General features: G+C 43.4%; 2 protein-coding genes across 3 annotated transcripts; both read left to right on the top strand.

The window, feature by feature from the left end:
- The first annotated feature begins 3,066 nt into the window (after positions 1-3,066).
- Positions 3,067-5,152, top strand: KRTAP16-1 (keratin associated protein 16-1). 2 transcript variants are annotated; one of them, XM_040497501.1, is made up of 2 exons: positions 3,067-3,449; positions 3,720-5,152. In XM_040497501.1, the coding sequence occupies exons 1-2, from the start codon at positions 3,105-3,107 to the stop codon at positions 4,752-4,754; spliced, it is 1,380 nt and encodes a 459-aa protein (XP_040353435.1). In that variant the 5' UTR covers positions 3,067-3,104; the 3' UTR covers positions 4,755-5,152. The 2 variants fall into 2 exon arrangements, with proteins under 2 accessions (XP_040353435.1, XP_040353434.1); XM_040497500.1 differs by having other exon boundaries at positions 3,067-5,152.
- Positions 5,153-9,292: 4,140 nt separating this feature from the next.
- KRTAP29-1 (keratin associated like protein 29-1) lies at positions 9,293-11,189 on the top strand. The gene has a single exon (XM_040497499.1). The coding sequence runs from the start codon at positions 9,324-9,326 to the stop codon at positions 10,380-10,382; it is 1,059 nt and encodes a 352-aa protein (XP_040353433.1). The 5' UTR covers positions 9,293-9,323; the 3' UTR covers positions 10,383-11,189.
- The last annotated feature ends 7,639 nt before the right edge of the window (positions 11,190-18,828 follow it).

Here is an 18,828-nt window from a genome sequence, read left to right as displayed (position 1 = left end):
CATTTATCAATAAATATTAATTGTAAACTGCCTATGTATCAAACATTGTTCTGGGTGCTGGATATATATCAGTGAATACACAAAGTCCTTGCCCTTTGGTACTTATATAACGTCAAGGGAGATGAAAGCTATAAGAATAAAGTAGAGGGGCACCTGGGTGGCTCAGTCAGTTGAGCTTCTGACCTGGCTCAGATCATGATGTCATGGTTTGTGAGTTCAAGCCCTGCACCAAGCTCTCTGCTCTCAGCACAGAGTCAGCTTTGGATCCTCTGTCCCTCTGTCTGCCCCTCCCCTCTCCCCGCTCATGCATGCTCTCTCTTTTTCTCTCTCTGAAAAATAAATAAACTTAAAAAAAAGAACAAAGTAGAAATGTGTAGATTGTTAAAAGTTCTGCTAATTCCACTTAGCAGGGAAGGATTCTTTGGGAGGACATTATGGCATAACAGGTGATGCCACATTAAGTTTCTCACCTGAGAGAGTTTATGAGGGACTTGTGGGAGGAAGGCCATCTCCATGTGAATTGCATTGCTGGCTTAGCTGAGGAAGATGAAATGCATAGACAAACTGGAAAGGTGGAGATCAGGATCTTGGGGGCTCCTTCTCTGCCTTACCCACTGCAAGACTGTTGTCCAAAAAGTCTTCTTTTCCAACTGTCTGAGAGCTACATCTCAAGGATGACACTTCTTGTTCCTAATCTTCCACTTTCAACCACTGGATTCTATAGATTCTACCTCCATAAAATCTCTCATATTGCTCCAGTCCCGTGACACTGCCCAGTTCAGGTTGTCACCAGGAAACTTTTGAGTAACTGCTCCAGAACGCTGATGGTCTCCTGGGCTCCAGACTTGCCCCCCTTCTCCAATACCTTTGCCATAGCCAGAGATGCCTTTCCAAAGAGCAAACTTGGTCAAGTTGTTCCCTTGTTTAAAATACCCCCATGTCAGTATGAAATCCAACTACTTGTCGTGGTCCACAAGGGCTTTCATGGTAGAGTGCTAGTAACCCTTTTAGTACCATTGTTGTTCCTTCCTGTCCCCTGAACCTTCCATCCTGGCTGTGGAACAATTTACTGCTCCCCAAATGTATCATGCTTTTGATGAGCCTTGTCTAATTTCCCAAAAATCTTGTGGGTGTTTCTCCCGGGTGCCCCCATAGGACCAGTGCAGCCATCTGCCATAGCACTTGTACGTATACTGTACCATAATTGCTATGGATGGATCTGTCTCTCTCCTAAACTCGGACTCCTTGAGACAGGAATTGCAACTCATTCTTTTTGTAGCCCTCTCACAGAGCCTGATGATGGCTGAATCGAATGGATGAATAAAAGAGAAATTGAGTGAGTAATTGCATAAATTAATGAATGAAGGGAGAGATGATGAATGGATGGCATGATGGTTCAGCTTTTCTAAAGGAGAGCCTGGATTTTGTATTGATGTTGAAAATGCATTGTGGAGCTGGGCCTTTACTGAAACAAGGATGTCAGGCCTTGGTGTTTAGAAACCTAGGATTCTTGGGGCGCCTGGGTGGTGCAGTCGGTTGAGCGTCCGACTTCAGCCAGGTCACGATCTCGCGGTCCGTGGGTTCGAGCCCTGCGTCAGGCTCTGGGCTGATGGCTAAGAGCCTGGAGCCTGTTTCCGATTCTGTGTCTCCCTGTCTCTCCGTCCCTCCCCCGTTCATGCTCTGTCTCTCTCTGTCCCAAAAATAAATAAACATTGAAAAAAAAATTTAGAAACCTAGGATTCTTGGGGTGCTTGGTGGCTTAGTCAGTTAAGCATACGACTCTTGATTTTGGCTCAGGTCATGATCTCACGGTTCATGAGATCGAGCCCTACTTGGGATTCTTTTTCTCTCCCTCTCTCTCTGCCCCTCCCCTGCTTGTTCTCTCTCTCTCTCTCAAAATACATAAATAAACATTAAAAAAAAAAGAAACCTAGGGTTTGTTTCTCATCTTATGTCTGTCTCAGGTAGTAGCATTGACACACTTTGAGAAAACATCTGTATTCTTTGCTTTTGTTCACAATGTCTTTGCAAAAGATCTCTGGCCTTTCCTCTTTATCCTTTGGGTTTTGGAAGTGTCTTTCTTTTAGGAGCTATTAAATCACCAAAAGCAAGAGAGATTCTGGAGGGCCACTGAATGCTTGAGGTATAAGTGGGTGGGGGGAAAACATGGAGGAGAAGCATAGAGGCAAGATCAAGTACTTTCTGGGGACAAGTAGAGCCAGTGGTCTGGGACAGGACCGTTCATAGAACAGGATGGAGGGCAGCACAGTTGGCTGAGCCTATGACATGCAGCTTTGACAGTCTTTTGAGAAAGGTCAGACCAAACAGAATGGTGAGGAGGAAGGAGAGCATCCCTAGATTAGGGGGCAAGCTGAGTGGGATCTTTAGCAAGTGACTTAAGCTTTCCAATTTCAACCACCTTTCCTTTTCTTTACCTATAATGGGAAGAGACAAGTTTTTACCTTGGGGGATTGCTGATGGTTTTAAATAAGACCATTTCTGCAAAGCATAGTCATTTAAAATCCAGCCCAGACATCCCTTCTCCCACAGAGCTCACCACTGCTCTCCTCTACTAATCCCTGTATGTCTATTGTTGACCTTACCATGGCACTGCAATGAGTTTGCCTGCATGCTTGTCTGCCCACCAGAGAATGAGATATGTAGGAAGGAGTGAGTAGGTCCTATTCATGTGGACATCCCTAATGGCTCCCTTCTCCCCACGGCTTGGCTTGGTACAGAGGACTAGAAGATGGATAAATTATAAGTTCCTCTCTTCCCCTGTTCCTGCCACTCAGAAACACAGATCATTCAGTTTGAAGGCCACGATGCTTATGCCAAGATGATCTGCTGCGCCGAAGATTCCAAATTTAGCAAGTCAATAAACAAACAGCTTCTTTATGGGTAGATAAACAACTTCCAGATCAACAAACCTTGGCATAATAAGATGTTCCTCTGAAAACCGGCCCAAACAGCAATGAGGAAAAGACGCAGGGTCTCCAAACAGCACATGCCAGTGAGTTGGTATAAAAGTGAGGGCTTGGGAGAGCTGTCCCAGTCAGGCAGCACCCCTCTCAGCACTCACAAGGAGCAGAGGCACCACCACCATGTCTGGAAACTGCTGTTCTAGGAAATGCCCATCTGTGCCAGGCATCTCTCTCTGCTCCAGTGAGGTGAGCTGTGGAGGGCCTGTCTGCTTGCCCAGTTCCTGCCGGAGCCAGACATGGCAACTGGTGACCTGCCAAGATAGCTGTGGGTCATCTAGCTGTGGCCCACAGTGCTGTCAGCCCGCCTGTTCTGTGAGCAGCTGTGCCCAGCCTGTGTGCTGTGAGGCCACCATCTGTGAGCCCCCCTGTGTTGTGAGTAGCTGTGCCCAGCCTGTGTGCTGTGAGGCCACCATTTGTGAGCCTTCCTGTCCTGTGAGCAGCTGTGCCCAGCCTGTGTGCTGTGAGGCCACTGTCTGTGAGCCCGCCTGTTCTGTGAGTAGCTGTGCCCAGCCTGTGTGCTGTGAGGCCACCATCTGTGAGCCCACCTGTGCCCAGCCTGTGTGCTGTGAGGCCACCGTCTGTGAGCCTGCCTGTTCTGTGAGTAGCTGTGCCCAGCCTGTGTGCTATGAGGCCACCATCTGTGAGCCCGCCTGTGCCCAGCCTGTGTGCTGTGAGGCCACCATTTGTGAGCTTTCCTGTCCTGTGAGCAGCTCTGCCCAGCCTGTGTGCTGTGAGGCCCATTCCTGCCAGCCGGTCCTCTGTGTACCCACTCCCTGCCAGTCCATCATCTGTGAGCCCAGCTGCTGCCAGCCAGTCATCTGTGAGCCCAGCTGCTGTTCAGCTGTCTGCACTGTGCCTAGTTCCTGCCAACCAGTGGTCTGTGAGCCTGTCTGTCAGCCGGTGTGCCCCACGCCTAGTTGCTGTCCATCTGTCTGCTCTGTGGCTAATAGCTGTCAGGCTATCTGCTGTGACTCCAGTCCTTGTGAGCCATCTTGCTCAGAGCCCAGCAACTGCCAGCCAGCTCGCTGTGTGGCCCTGGTCTGTGAGCCTGTGTGCCTTCGCCCTGTCTGCTGTGTCCCAAGCCCTTGTGAGCCGCCTTGTGTCTCGAGCACTTGCCAAGAGCCCTCTTGTTGTGTCTCCAGAATCTGCCAACCCATCTGCTCTGAGCCCAGCCCCTGCTCAGCAAGTATCTGTGCACCTAGTCCATGCCAACCTACTTGCTATGTAGTCAAGCGCTGTCGGTCTGTCTGCTGTGAGCCTGTTTCCTGCCCATCTACCTCCTGCCAACCTCTCTGCTGCCGCCCAGGGTCTTCTGCATCTGCCATCTGCCAGCCAACTTGCTCTAGGACTTTCTACATACCCAGCTCCTGCAAACAGCCTTGCTCTCCTTCGGTTCCTTACCGCCCAATCTGTCGTCCAATCTGTCGCCCAATCTGCTCTGGACACATTACTTACAGGCAGCCATATGTGACATCCATCTCCTATCGCCCTGCCTGCTACCGCCCATGCCACCCCATCCTGCGCCGACCAGCCTGTGTCACTTCACTGTCTTACCGTCCAGTCTGCTCCCGCCTGCCTTGTGCTGACTCCTGTAAACGAGATTGCAAAAAGTCCACTTCCAGCCAACCAGATTGCACTGACTCAACGACCTGCAAGGCTGAGGTCTCAGATTCCAGTCCCTGCCAGCCCACTGAGGCCAAACCCACCAGCCCAACCACCCGTGAGGCTGAAGCCACCCCGCCTACTGCCACCAAGCCTGCCGACCACTGATCTGGCCTCAGCCCACCAATTCCTGCAAAGCAAACCTCCAGCTGGAGAGAAACCTCGACTGCCCGCCCCAAAGCTCACAACGACTTAGAATCTTTCTTCACCATCACTCACCATCTTCTTACACTTCAAAAAACTCACCAGAAATTTCAGTATCCTAATGGTCCAAATGCAGGCCCCCTGGGCACTGAGAGGGGGAATCATCCTGAGCTCCTGCCCGCTGCTGCCATCAAGCTGAGAAGAGCTGCTTCGCCACGTCATCTGGAGTCTCTTCCCCAGCGTTAGGTTTTTTTCTGTCCTCATGCCTGTGTTGCCTTGCTGGGTGTGCTCATGTTCCTTGGAGACATCTTCCATGAGAAAAAGATATTTCACTGTCCAATAAAGTGGCTAAGTTGAAGTGGCATGTTATTCTCATTGTGCTGTTGTTAATATTCATATTCTCATCAGCTAACTTATTTTGACAGAAACTTCATCCACTCATCCATCCATCCTTCCAACACGCTTCATTAGACAGCTGTTGGCTGGGGACTGTGGTAGGCTGTAGGACTGAGAAGTCAGCCTTTGCTCTAAGGGAGCTCACTGTTGGAGTGGGGATGGGGAGAGACAGGCAGAGAGACAATTACTACGTTCTGTTGTGCTAAGTACTGGGACAGAGGCAAGCACAGGGCATTCTGAACTCAGCAGGGTACGGGGAGAGATAGGAAAGAATTCTTGGGGAATGTGAAATTGAAGCTGGGTCTTTCAGCACAAATAAGAATGGACCAGGCCAAAATCAGAAAGGAAGAGCTTTCCAGGCAGAGGAAACATATACACAAATGGGGCTTGTGAGCACACTGTTCGTTACTGAGGCTTGGGCAGAGGTGTGCTTGGAGGCATGGTGAGTTCTAAGGTCAGTTAAGTAGACAGTAGTGACCTGGACCCATCGGGCCTTGTAATCTATACAGAGGCATTTTCGTTTGGTGCACGGTTGACATGAAAGCACTGGGGGGGCCAGATATAGAGCAGTGACATGAAGAACACTTAGTTTTGGAATGTCCCTCTGGCCTTGGTGTAGAGAAATGAATGGAGGAGCATGGACTTGGATATAGGGAAACTGGGGAGCAAGCCAGTTGACTTTGGGGTTCACAGTGGAATGAAAATAAGTGGGAGGTCACATGTACAATAAGAAAGACAACTGGATTTTTTCTGTGCAAGAGCTTTATTTATATTCTCCTAGTCTCTGTAAGGCACAATCCTTGTGTAAACTTCATACACAGCCTCTTACAATCCTAAGGACAGAGTCTCTTCGGAGTAGTCTCTTAGGGCACAGAATGAGGGGCTATGTCTAGTCCTCAAGGTGCATCTTGGGCTAACCTAAGCACAAGAGAGGGTAGAGCAGGGTTTCTGAACTTCAGTGCTATTGACATTTTGGGCTAAATAATTCTTCCTTGTGGGCATCATTCTTTAACATTGTAAGATATTAAGCAGCATCTCTGGACTTCACCAACTAAATGCTGGTAGCATCCCCTGAGTGTGGCAACCTAAAATGTCTCCAGACATTGGCAAACACCCCTGGGGATGAGGGGCAAAAATCATCCCTGTTTGAGAACTTCTGGATGAGACAGCAGCAGAGGGAGAATCTCAAAGGTGGAACTTATCCTGCATGTTGCTGTCAGGGGTACTGTCTCATCAGCCTATTGAGATTTATCTCCATCTCCTTCCAGAGTCAAGAGAGGAGTGGGCCAGGGCTTTAAAATCTCTGTCCCAAGCACAGACCCAGTGTTTCATGCAAATCATAGCAGTTCTGTGAAATAAGATGCTTTTCTCTCTATTTTACAAGATGAAGAATATGAGTGACAAACAATCCAAGGGCCCATCAATAGAGACAAGAACATTGTGGTATATTCACTCAATAAATACTATGCTGCAATGAAAACTAGACAATGGCCATATGTAAAACAGGGGTGAACCTGACCAGTGTAGAGTTGATACAAACAAGCCTCCAGACCACATATATATTTAAAGCTGAAAAACAACACACACACATACATGCACACACACATGTATGAGTATACACACATGTATACATATGCACATGTATACACACTTACACATATATGCCATATGTATATTCACAGGGGAATGCTAAACACAAAATTCAGGACAGTCACAGCTAGAAAGTAACATACAAGAGTAACATACAACATAAATGCATGTAACATACAAATAACATACAGAACATACGGTTCAGTCCAAAGTTTGTGTTTTTTATACATCACCATGTCTCTTGCTGTGATCACAACAGCCCTTGGTGATACATTCGATGTCTTTAGTGCCTTGCCATAGCAAAGTGAAAGGTCTCCCTATTGAGAGATACCTTTTTTTCATCTTTATTGAGGTATAACTGACAAAATTGCAAGATATTTAAAGTGTAAATTGTGATGATTTGATACACACATATATAGTGAAAAGAATCCTCCTATCTAATCAACTAACACATCCATCACCTCACATTTCTGGGGATGTGAGAACATTTAAGTTCTCTTAGCAAATTTCGATTATGTAATACAGTGTTATTAACTAGAGTCACTATGTTATATATTAGATCCTCAGACCTTATTCATCTTATAGCTGAAAGTTTGTACCTTGTACCAACCTATTGAGAAGTTTCTTTAGGAGAAAAAAAGGCAAGAGCAGAATCAGAGAAAGATGGATGTTAAAATCGATTACTTTAAAAACAATAAAAGTGGTATGAATGAGCACAGGACATTGGTACCTTTTTCAGAGAGAAGTTGACATGGCTTCTCAAATATATTCATGTTCCCATTATCTGATCTATTTGGTAAGACCAGAAGTATTTCTCCTGAAAGATGGAGAGCTTTGGGATGTAGACCTTCAGGAATAAAACAGCGCAGTGATCTTTGCAGTTTGCAAGGTGCCAAAATGATTAGTGATGAGTTGGATGGCAAAAGGAGTGATCGGGGCTGTAACACAAAAAGCAATGGTTAAAAAAAAAGGCATTTTAATGACAAGGGTGAGGATTTCCCAGATCATGATCTCATGGTTCATGAATTTGAGCCCTGTGTCAGGCTCTGTGCTGATAGCGGGGAGCCTGCTTGGGATTTTCTCTCTCCCTCTCTCTCTTCCCCTCCCCCACTTGCTCTCTCAAAATAAATAATAAATAGACTAAAAAAAAGAGTAAAAATAACTTGAACAACAGCAATGCAGTTAGTTGGTAAACTCTTGGTACTTTGCACACGTGGGTAATGAGTCATCTTTTCCCGTGGAATGCGTTAGTAGCAGAGCCCAAAAATGAAACTCTACCCTATTGGGATCCCAAGGCCATGATCTTTCTATTCTGTCATGAATTTCTGGTGTGAACCAGGTCAGGACAGGGAATGATGTGGGTTGCTGAAGTTGGCCAGTAATGCAGAGCCTTGACAAATCTAGAAAAAGACGGGAAGAATCAGTACAACCAGCACCTCATAAGCCCCTCTTGGAAGAGGCTGATTTAATCCTTGGGAAAATACTTTGCAGTTATTAAAATTTCCAAATTAAAAGAATGTCTTTGGGTGTATGGATAAGTGGAGGTAAGTATTCATACCAGTTTAATCTAGTTGATGACTCTAGTCACTAATGGGCAAATGGTCCCCAGCAAGGGGCCTGGCCACCTGCCCACTAGCCAGTGCGCTGTTGTACTAAGGTCAGTCTTCAATCACTATATCACAGTCTTTCTCCTCCACTCCAAAGTCAGGAGGTCTAATAGGTGATTACAATCCAAGGTTTGGGGGTCAGTCCCAACTAGGTTTGGATCTTGTTTCAACCTCTTATTACTTGCATAATTTGGAGAAATAGGATTTAAACTCTCTGAGTTAGTTTTGCTACCTCTAAGATAGCAGTGGGAATTGTAGCTACTAATAAGGACCATTGCAAAGATTCAATGAAAAATGCAGTCAAGGGCTTGGTATATAGTAAGTATGCTATAAATGGAATGGAAGCCATTAGTATTAGTATTAGTATTAGTATTAGTATTAGTATTACTAATAAAGTTGGGTTTCAGGAAAGCCAAATGGGAAGGTTCTAGAAAGAGGTGGAGACACTGAAGTGTCCTTGGGATGTACTGCCTGGTTCACCATCTCAGACATCGCCCTCTTTCAATTGGGTCAAGGCTTCATTTCCTGATTGTCTAAATGGTGCAGAACTGCATTCCTGGTGGAAGAGCAGGTTGCTTTGGCTGGGCTGAGGCCTTCTGATGAGAGGTTAGCACAGGGAAAGGCCCACTTCAGGGAGGCTGGAGAGCAACCTGTAAAAAAGACAGCTCATTCCAGAGCAGGAGCAGCATCAACGAATCCAAAGTCGACAAAGAAAACTCTCAACTCAACAGACAAGTTTTTAAACTGGGGACAATATCTTCCAGGCTCCCGAAGCCTACTAATCAGATGTTTGTATACAAATGAGTAGAAACAATAACAAGGAAAGATGCTCTAAGTCATACCAACACCCCTGAAGAGCTATAAAAGCCCCTATAAGAGATATCTTTCACACCCAGGTATACGGAGTTTGCAACTCCCTAGCGAGCTTCACATCAGCACCATGGTGGACAGCTGCTGCCCCGGAACCACCACGGCCATTCCACCTGTGCCCACCTTCACGTGCTCAAATGGTGGCAGTTTCCAAAACGGTATCTGTTTGCCTAGTTCCTGCCGGAGCAGAACTTGGCAGCTGGTCACCTGCCAAGAAAACTGTCAGCCATCCAGCAGTGCACCAAGTGGCTGTGAACCTGCTTGCTGCCAACCTACCTGCCTTCCGGCAACTTCTTGTGTTGGCTTTGCCTGCCAACCCATTTGCTCCCGCACAGCCTGCTATGAATCTGGAACTGGTCAGTCTCCTTATTTGGAACCCTCCTGCTTGGAACCCACCAGTTGTCAGGCAAATTGCTGTGAAGCCATCCTCGACCAGCAAAGCTCCTGCCAAGAACCTATCCTTGTGTCCAGATCAGCTTGTGGCCAATTGGTCTCCTGTGACGCTAGGTCCCAACAGCCATCCTGCTCTGAGGTAAATTCCTGTGCTGAAAATTCTTGCCCACCAACCATCTGTGCAGCCAGTCCATGTCAGCTAACTTGCTGTCAACCAGGTTCATGTCAACACATCAATGGTGAAGATCAGACCTGCAAATTAACTTATTACCAACCCATCTGCTACCTTTTCAAGACTTGCCCATCAGTTCCCTGCATGCCTGTTCCCTGCCAGCCATCAACTTGTGTGTTCAGCTCTTGCAATCCTACATGCTACGCATCGTCCCCTTGCTGGTCGCTTTGCTGCCAACCAGCTCCTTCCATATCTTTCATCTGCCAGCCAGTGGCTAACTGCCAGCCCCTATGTTCTGTAAAGAACCCTTGTAAACCAGTTTCCTGTGGCACCGTGCTTTCCAGCCAACCAACTTGGGATGGATCCACTTCCTGCAACCAAGGTGGCTGCACACCCCCTTCCTGCCAACCAGCTTGCTGTGTAACAGGTTTAGGCAAATCATCTGGCAGTGGCTGCAATGGTCTCCAACCAACTGCCCCAAGTGTCTGCAAAACCAGCACCTGCTTGCCAACTTCCTGCCAACCCAGCCATGAGTCCAACGTCTGTAAGACAGCACCTCGCTGATGGAGCACCCTTCACAGCTCCTTTGAGGTCTGCCACTATCAACAAGTGCATAGCCACCCTATGGTGCCCTCTTCCTGCTGAGCACAAATGCTATCTGTGGGCTAACTTCATTCTGAGTCGAGCCCCACATTCTCTCCAGGCACTGATGAGGGGACTTGTTCAGCCACTAAGAGATCCTTCTTTACCAAGGAGGACATTTCAGCAGGCATGGTCCTCTCTATGGCTCACATCTCCTCATGTTGTCAATTCATTTCACCTCAGCAAAGCCTTCTCTCCAGTATTTCTTTTCTCTCTCTCTCTCTCTCTCTCTCTCTTTTGTTTTGATGTAGCCAGGTCTTTAAAAAGACTCCTTTGCTGCCAACTGCTAATAAAAATGTGAATGGTGGGGCATAATGAATAAAACTCTCAGAATGCTTTCATTCCTTTCAGTACACCTCTTCATAGATTTCCTTCAGGTCACATTTGAACACGATGACCTTGGGTCCTCTAAGTTAGTGGTTGCCCTTGGTCTGCAAGGGTGGCTGGTGTCTGCAATTATAGATGCTCAATCTGGAAGGGAGAAAGGGCAAATAATCCCCTGGCTTCCAACCTTTATACCACCAAAAGCTCTTTTGAGCTGAGTGGCCTTCGTTTCCCCACAGTGAACAGACTTGGGAAGCCAAAGACAGAAATGGTCCAGGGAAGCCACGGGTTAAAATAAACATAGGTTTGGGGCAACGAGAATAGCTAAGGGTTAATTCACTTAAAACTGGTTTTAATGATCATTCACCTAATGGCCAATTTAATAAAATGTAAAATTAGAAATTTTTTGTTGTTTGTTTGCTTATGTCTTTGACATTTGAAGAGACAGTTTTAATAACAGTCTAAGATAACATCTGAGTGAGTATTCCTCATATGTAATTATCAAATCTAAACATTTGAAAAATGGTTGGACTGGTTTTCTTTCGGAGAAAGATTACAAGGAGGTTTGCAGAGTGTATCTGTGGCAATGATGTAAAATCCTTCTCCGAGGGGATCTGGCTTCCCCTTTCGTCAAAGGCTCTGGGTCTGTGAAATGATTTAGGTCTGAAACTCAAAACATTCCTACACAGGTCCATGAAGGAACACATGTGAAGATGCTCACTGTGACATTTCTGTGATCATATAGATTTTAAAAGATTTTAAAGGAATCTGTGTCCACTACTGGGAGGGTGGGTAGGCAGCAAGCAGTGATTCCTTCCATGAGGTATTTCTAGGTCTGATTCTCCAGAGAAGCAGAACCAGTAGGATAGATATAAAGAGATGTAATAAGAGGAATTTTCTCACGTGATTTTGGAGGCTGGTATGTCCAAATCTGTAGTATGGATCTGCAGGCTAGAGATCAAGGAGAGCCGACAGTGGGGAAGAAGTTTGAAGGCTTTTTGGTGGAGAATATACTCCAAACAGAATAAAATAGCTGCCTGTAGGAAGATAATGGGGCATAAGGAGAACAGGAGTTAAATTAATTTGTATATAAGTACGTAAAGAAAAAATAGGACTGAAGCCTTGCAAGGACAAAAAGTGATAATGTGCCATAAGGAATAGAATTAACTCAGTTATTTGCAACTGAAGTCCAAAAAGGAAATGAAAAGCCGGAAGAAGAGAGGGACCTCGATACTGCAAAAGAATTACCATAGATGGAATGTCTTCTAGAAATGACATTTTAATGGATGGCCCATTTAAATCCTCTCTCCCACATCTTCCATGGAGATTTCAGTGACGCTAGAAGAAGCAGGAGGCTCTGGAGAGCGTGATGCATCTTACCTCGGTCCCGGACAGAACTGTCCACAATATTTCTTACACTGTAAGTTTAAGAAATTACATCTCCTTAAACAATTTGCTTACTAATACCAGAATTCTTGACATAGCTGGAATTTCAAACTCCATTTTGCAATAGTTTTTGACCCAGCTAAATGTGTGTTATTCTCTTTATCTTTCCAATTGTGGATTTCTCTGTTGTACTGGCAAGTGTTTTACACTGGCCGCCTGCCAACAGGCAAACTGCACGTTTCCAACACCGCAAGTGTAAAAGGTGTCTTGGGAAATGGTGTATCTCTTCCTATACTTGGCAACAGTTTAAATAACTGAGCATTTATTAGATCCTTTTAGGTTTGCTAGAACTTGTCCATAAAACATCTGAACCTCTTATTATAAACAATGTTCTGCAGAGCCTGAACATGCTTATAACTAAATCTTTATTTTCATTTATGTCCCAGATAGGGGAGCAAAATACAGGGAAGTCTTGAGAAAAATATTACAGACAACCACCACTCAGACATTTTCTTATATCTACTTTGGATCTTCCCCCAAAAAACCCCACAATTGAAATAAGACATTTTTGAAAAAGTTGAAGTCCTTTTTGTACCCTTCTCCAGCTCCAAAACATTTACATTTGTCCCTACTCAGATACAACCTTGTGTACACTTTGAGTTAATGTTTATGTAAAGATAAAACAATGACTAGTATTTATGAAGTATTTAGACAATACCTAGAGTTTAGATAAATTTAAAAATTGACATATACTATGTAAAATCACACCATTTATTTTTCTCCTTCACTATTGCTTTTAAGAATGACTTTTATCAAGAATTAAATTGACTAATTATTAAGAATTTAGAACTATAATGTTTTATTGCATTTTGATACATGACCTGTTTCATTATAGTAGTTATTGCTGCATAACAAGTGACTCCAAAAGTTAGTGGCAGAGAACAACAAACATTGATTATCTCACTGCTTCTGTGATTTAGAAATCCAGGTGTGGCTTAGCTAGGCATGTCTAGCTCAGATTCTCTTATGAGGCAGTTGCTGAGGTGTTGGCTGGGGCTGCAGTCCTTATGGGGCTTGGCTAGGGAAGGACACACTTCCAAGCTCACTCACGTGGCTGTTGGCCAGAGGTATCATTTTCTTGCCACATGGGCTTCTCCATACACTGGCTGATAGTCCTCATGGCCTAACAGCTGGATTCTCCCAGAGCAAGTGGTCCAAGAGGGAGACAACGAGCACATGGTACGAAAGTCACACATCCTTTATAGCCTCATTTTGGAAATGACATCCCACCACATTCATGGTACTCTATTCATTAGAGACCAGTCAGGAAATCCAGCCCACACTCAAGTGAAAGGGATTACACAAAGGCATGAATACCAGGAGGTGGGGATAATTGGAAGTCATCTTAAAGGTTGCCTACTGCACTCTGCTTTTTAGCCCCCTAGTGATTCACGTACTAAATGCATTCACTCCTTCCTAGGGTCCTCCCAGATCTCATATTATTATACCATAAGCTCTAAGTCCAGAATCTCGTCACTGAAATCAGGTGCAAGTGTGGACTAATCTCCTTAGGCATGATGCCTTAAGTGCAGCTTCAAAGTACAGTTCTAGATCTGCAGACCTTGTGAAAGGGAAAGCTATAATTTCTCCAAAAGGTAGGGTAATGGTGGTAAATCTGATGGCGTGAACTTCAAAGCAGCTAAACTTTTTGAAGGAGGAAAGAGAAGAATGACATTAGAGGCAAAGCCACTGTGAGGAGTAGGTTTTCTAATCTGACTGGTGCCTTGGTCAAAATTCAGGACAATGACGCCTGAGTATCATTGACTTCATCAAATCCTTATAGCTTAAGGAATCTTGCCAATAAATTGGCCATTTATTTACACAATCACTCTGTGACATTCCTATTACTTTTATTTGAATCTATGTTTGCTTGACCATCTCCCAAGGAAACACTGCTTCTCTGGGTGGCTCCAAGAGTGAGCTTTCACTTATTTTTGCCTAAATTAATATTTAGAGCTCCCATGATTGGTCTTGTTCTTTGATTCTACAAGGCCAACAGAAGATATGTCTTCTGCAGACAGATATTTCCATATTCAGTTACACTGGGGCATTCCTTTCTCCCAAAGATATTTTCTCTGGGATAATTATGACCAGATACCTCCATTCTTCATGATGTGATTTGAATTCCAGTTCCATTCCCAGGACAGTTGCTCTCTTCAAAACACTTTTCAATTATCCAATATTCCTTTAAAAAGGGCATGATCAGAACCTAAGTCAAGGCCTAGTTATTTTCTAACCTGCCCAGAGAAATCATCCTGCTCTTTTGACTATAGTCCGTATTTCCCCTGGATCATGTCTGTGTGATGAGGTCATCAAATACTATTCTCTAAGTTAGATATCTCAGCCCTGACCAGAAAATTTTCTGGGATTTTATGAGTAAGTGAGGTGAGGGGGCATCTGTCCTCCTGTAGGGGATACTTCTGTAACTCCTCAAATGATTTCTTGGTCCCTATATTGATATCCCCTGCTCCTTGCCTTGGCATGCCTGTTGCTAAGTTCATATTCCTATCACAGGAGTGCTGATGTCTTTACCTCAATTGCATGGAAGAGAGAGTTCTTCAGGTTCACATTTGATATTGACTTCAGATATATGGCTCTTTAACTTAAGTCTAAGTTAACCATAGTGCCTCCTCCCTAGAAAACTCCACATGCTTTGAGTATCTGCAGAAAATACTATCCAGTGGATCTGCCCCAAGCTGTCTGCTCAACTTCCTCTCTAGTACATCTCTTTTTTTTTTTTTTTTTTTTTAAAGAACTTTATTTATTTTTGAGACAGAGAGAGACAGAGCATGAACGGGGGAGGGTCAGAGAGAGGGAGACACAGAATCTGAAACAGGCTCCAGGCTCCGAGCTGTCAGCACAGAGCCCGACGTGGGGCTCAAACTCACGGACCGCGAGATCATGACCTGAGCTGAAGTCGGCCGCTTAACCGACTGAGCCACCCAGGCGCCCCTAGTACATCTCTTATCCAGAGTCTCAGCTTGCATCTGAGGTCAAGTGATTATTATAAATGTATGAAGAAAGAAGCTGTCATTGGAAATGAGCATATCTTGGCATTTGTCATTGAAATCAGTCCATGCTTCTGCACTCTTTTCATAAGTTGAGAGTCCTTTTCAATTATCCTGCTGAAATCCAGATTCATGTTCTATTCATTTTCATTGGTCAATAATCTAGCTCTTTGACACAACTTGGTTTAACTGGTCTTATGTTCTGTCTTTTTCTAGGGGTTCACAAAGGATCTTTTTCTGAGGCAAGATCAAACTTATAGGTGTTAGATTTGCAGAAATCGGAAAATGGAATGGCATTTGCTTGTCTCAACACATTCAGCATTGCTTGTTCTCTAAGACTCCTCAAATACCAATATATGCTTTACTTCCAGTCTCTAAGTGCTCTGGGCCATGATATGCACAGCACACAGTGACATGAATTTATCTAGAGAAGCTGGTGCTTGTAAAATCTAGTTGTCCTTATAAATGTTTAGTCGTTTTTCCAAATTGATTATTCCCCTGTCTGAAAAGACAGATACCAAATAAGAGTCTTTCTAGTGTAATCTCACATTCTTTGGGCCACATTCCAGAGGCAGAGCTCAGATCTTATTTCATTCCCAGGTCCCAGCACAAGTTAAGGAGAATTGACCCTTTTTACAAGCCTGGATTTTCCTTGCCAGATAAGAACATGTAGACAGTTCATTATTTAGTGAGGGGTGGATACTAATGTATTATGGGGAAAAAATTAGTAGAATCGCACTGAGGAGTTTACTTCAAATCAAACTTCTTTCGGTGGTTGTGGCTCTCCTTATTCAGATGAGAAGGAATTAAAATCCCTCTCTCTGTCATTGTTTCAGGTTTTCTCATTTGGTTCAGAAGGAAACATTACAATCTTCATTTTTTTTTTTTACTATAAAAATATCTCATGCTTGGGGGGAAAATAATGTATGAACAAAAAATGGAAATCCCTGGTCCCCTAATATCCCATCGCACCCACATCCTGCTTCCTAAAACAGACTACTGATTTATGTTTATTATGCCCTAATCTTGAGTTTCTCTTTCCCTTTACAGATGGTTGGTTGTTTTTCCTGTTTGAAAGATGGAAGAAAAATAAAAGACCATTTTTGTTAATCTCACCAGTTTGCCCATATAAATGGGTTGATCTCATAACAGTAGTCCCGTGACATCTGGAAGTAGGTTTCCTCTAAGAATCCAATTTCTCAGAATCTCTTAGCAATGTCTTGAATCTAGCTGGAGCTGGAGAAATATTTAATGATAGAGATTTTATGATAAATAGTCCAGAGTTGTTGCAAACAAAATAAGATGAACAAACAGCTCTTTAGATGGGCCACTTACTTATACTCTAAGGCAGCCCTGGATGGGGTCCATAATCTTAGCCCAATGTCTTAAAATTTGGGCTTTGGCCTGAGTAGTGTGGGAACAGATGTGAAAGAATTTTGTAAAATGTAAAAAACCCTCTAAATATAAGGGCTTATGAAGGACATACTATACATAATCTAGGTCATAAAATGATATGCGAGATGAGTAGAGTTTTAGGTGATAAACTTGGAAATGTCTTACTTGCAAAGAAAACAAATCAAATGACCATAGTGGATAGAAAACAAATTATAAACACAACAAAGAAGTGTGGAAGGAAGACATATTAGAGATGGAGAATTGACCAATTATTATGACAGTCAGTAGGGGTGGAGGATGGGGATGGAGAATTTTATGCATAAACAATTCCTAATGACACTCATTAGCTAAACCCAAACTATCACTAATGACCATAAAGCCCAACTTTTCAGCAAGGGCAAGGAAGACTAGGATGTGTTTTCTTAAATCAAATCCTGTTATTTCCCTCATAATGTATTTCACCAGAGGAATAAACATAGTGGCCTTTTTTTTTTTACAGTATTTCAAACCATGGGAAAAGGAATAAACTCCATTGAACTGAACTACCAGGTAACGAGGGGGAAAGAAGTCACTCAATGCAAAGATGTCCAACTATCATGGATGCACCAGGCATACCTTTCTTAGAATAAGTTTGTATAAATGAAGTTAATATTTGCCAGATTAAAGAAAAGAGAAAGCAGCAGTTCAGGCACTAAACAGAATGAAGACTCAATAATTTGAAATACAGAAAACCCTATAAATGCTATAACAAACAACAGCAACCAACAACAATAAATGTCCTGTATAATAGCTAATTGTGCAATAGCAGAGAGATAGATTGTTTATTAAAGTCTTCACAGACATTGTAAGTTATTTTAATGATCAGCAAGCTAAAACAGTTCTTGTATTCAAATCCTGGTATATATTTTGCAAATGTTCATTCTTCCTGAGAAAGACTGTTTCTTATTTCCAGCACTCAGACTAGGTGAAAATTGTCTCTGATGTTAATACCCATCCAGTCTCTTTATGCCTTAGATTCCCCGTGGTTTTTCAAATTTTCAAATATTACCAATAAGGGTTTGGTGTTCTCACTTGGAAGTTGTGTTGGTATTTGAAAAGTAACATTGTCTAAGGTTAAGAAACTAGAACTCATTTGAAGAAACTAAATTTTCTCTATACACTCTACATCCATTTGGGGCCATCAATTCCTCTTTGCAATTTTCTTTCCGCACAATTCTGGTCAAATGTGATCCTTTGCGTACATAAGTAATATTGAGAAGACTTCCTTTCTATGTCATAATTATAATTTTACCAGTGACTCTTAAATGAAGTCTTATTTCTTCTTCTTTTTTTTTTTTTTTTTTTTTGGGACAGAGAGAGACAGAGCATGAACGGGGGAGAGGCAGAGAGAGAGGGAGACACAGAATCAGAAACAGGCTCCAGGCTCTGAGCCATCAGCCCAGAGCTCGACGCGGGGCTCGAACTCACAGACCGGGAGATCGTGAACTGGCTGAAGTCGGACGCTTAACCGACTGCGCCACCCAGGCGCCCCAAGTCTTATTTCTTCTTACAGTCAACTATTTGTGTGGGGGAAAATACTCTTTTTTTAAGTCTCACTTAGTTGTTCATTTTATATATTAAGTATATTTATGCTTTGCTATGTTTCTCACCATTGGACAATTACAGGGAAGTGCTTTGGAAGAACTGGGTTGACTTTGTTTGGAATCAACCTGAAGAAGGTGGAGGATCTTCTGAAATTTATCTCTTTTCATCTTAATCTTTGTTCCAAGCAAGAATCTGAATGAAGCTTAAGAGTTTAGTTTTAGGTTTTTTTTTAATTTAATTTTTTTTTTAATTTACATCCAAATTAGTTAGCATATAGTGCAACAATGATTTCAGGAGTAGACTCCTTAATGACCTTTACCCATTTAGCCTATCCCCCCTCCCACAACCCCTCCAGTAACCCTCTGTTCTCCATATTTATGAGTCTCTTCTGTTTTGTCCCCTTCCCTGTTTTTATATTATTTTTGTTTCCCTTCCCTTATGTTCATCTGTTTTGTCTCTTAAAGTCCTCATATGAGTGAAGTCATATGATTTTTGTCTTTCTCTGACTAATTTCACTTAGCATAATACCCTCCAGTTCCATCTACGTAGTTGCAAATGGCAAGATTTCATTCTTTTTGATTGCCAAGTAATACTCCATTGTGTGTGTGTGT

The sequence above is a fragment of the Herpailurus yagouaroundi genome, unplaced genomic scaffold (assembly GCF_014898765.1).
Source record: "Herpailurus yagouaroundi ecotype Mexico unplaced genomic scaffold, PumYag 189, whole genome shotgun sequence".
Classification (NCBI taxonomy): Eukaryota; Metazoa; Chordata; class Mammalia; order Carnivora; family Felidae; genus Herpailurus; species Herpailurus yagouaroundi.
Note: the sequence above shows the minus strand (reverse complement) of the source record. Positions and strands in the feature narration are given on the sequence as shown.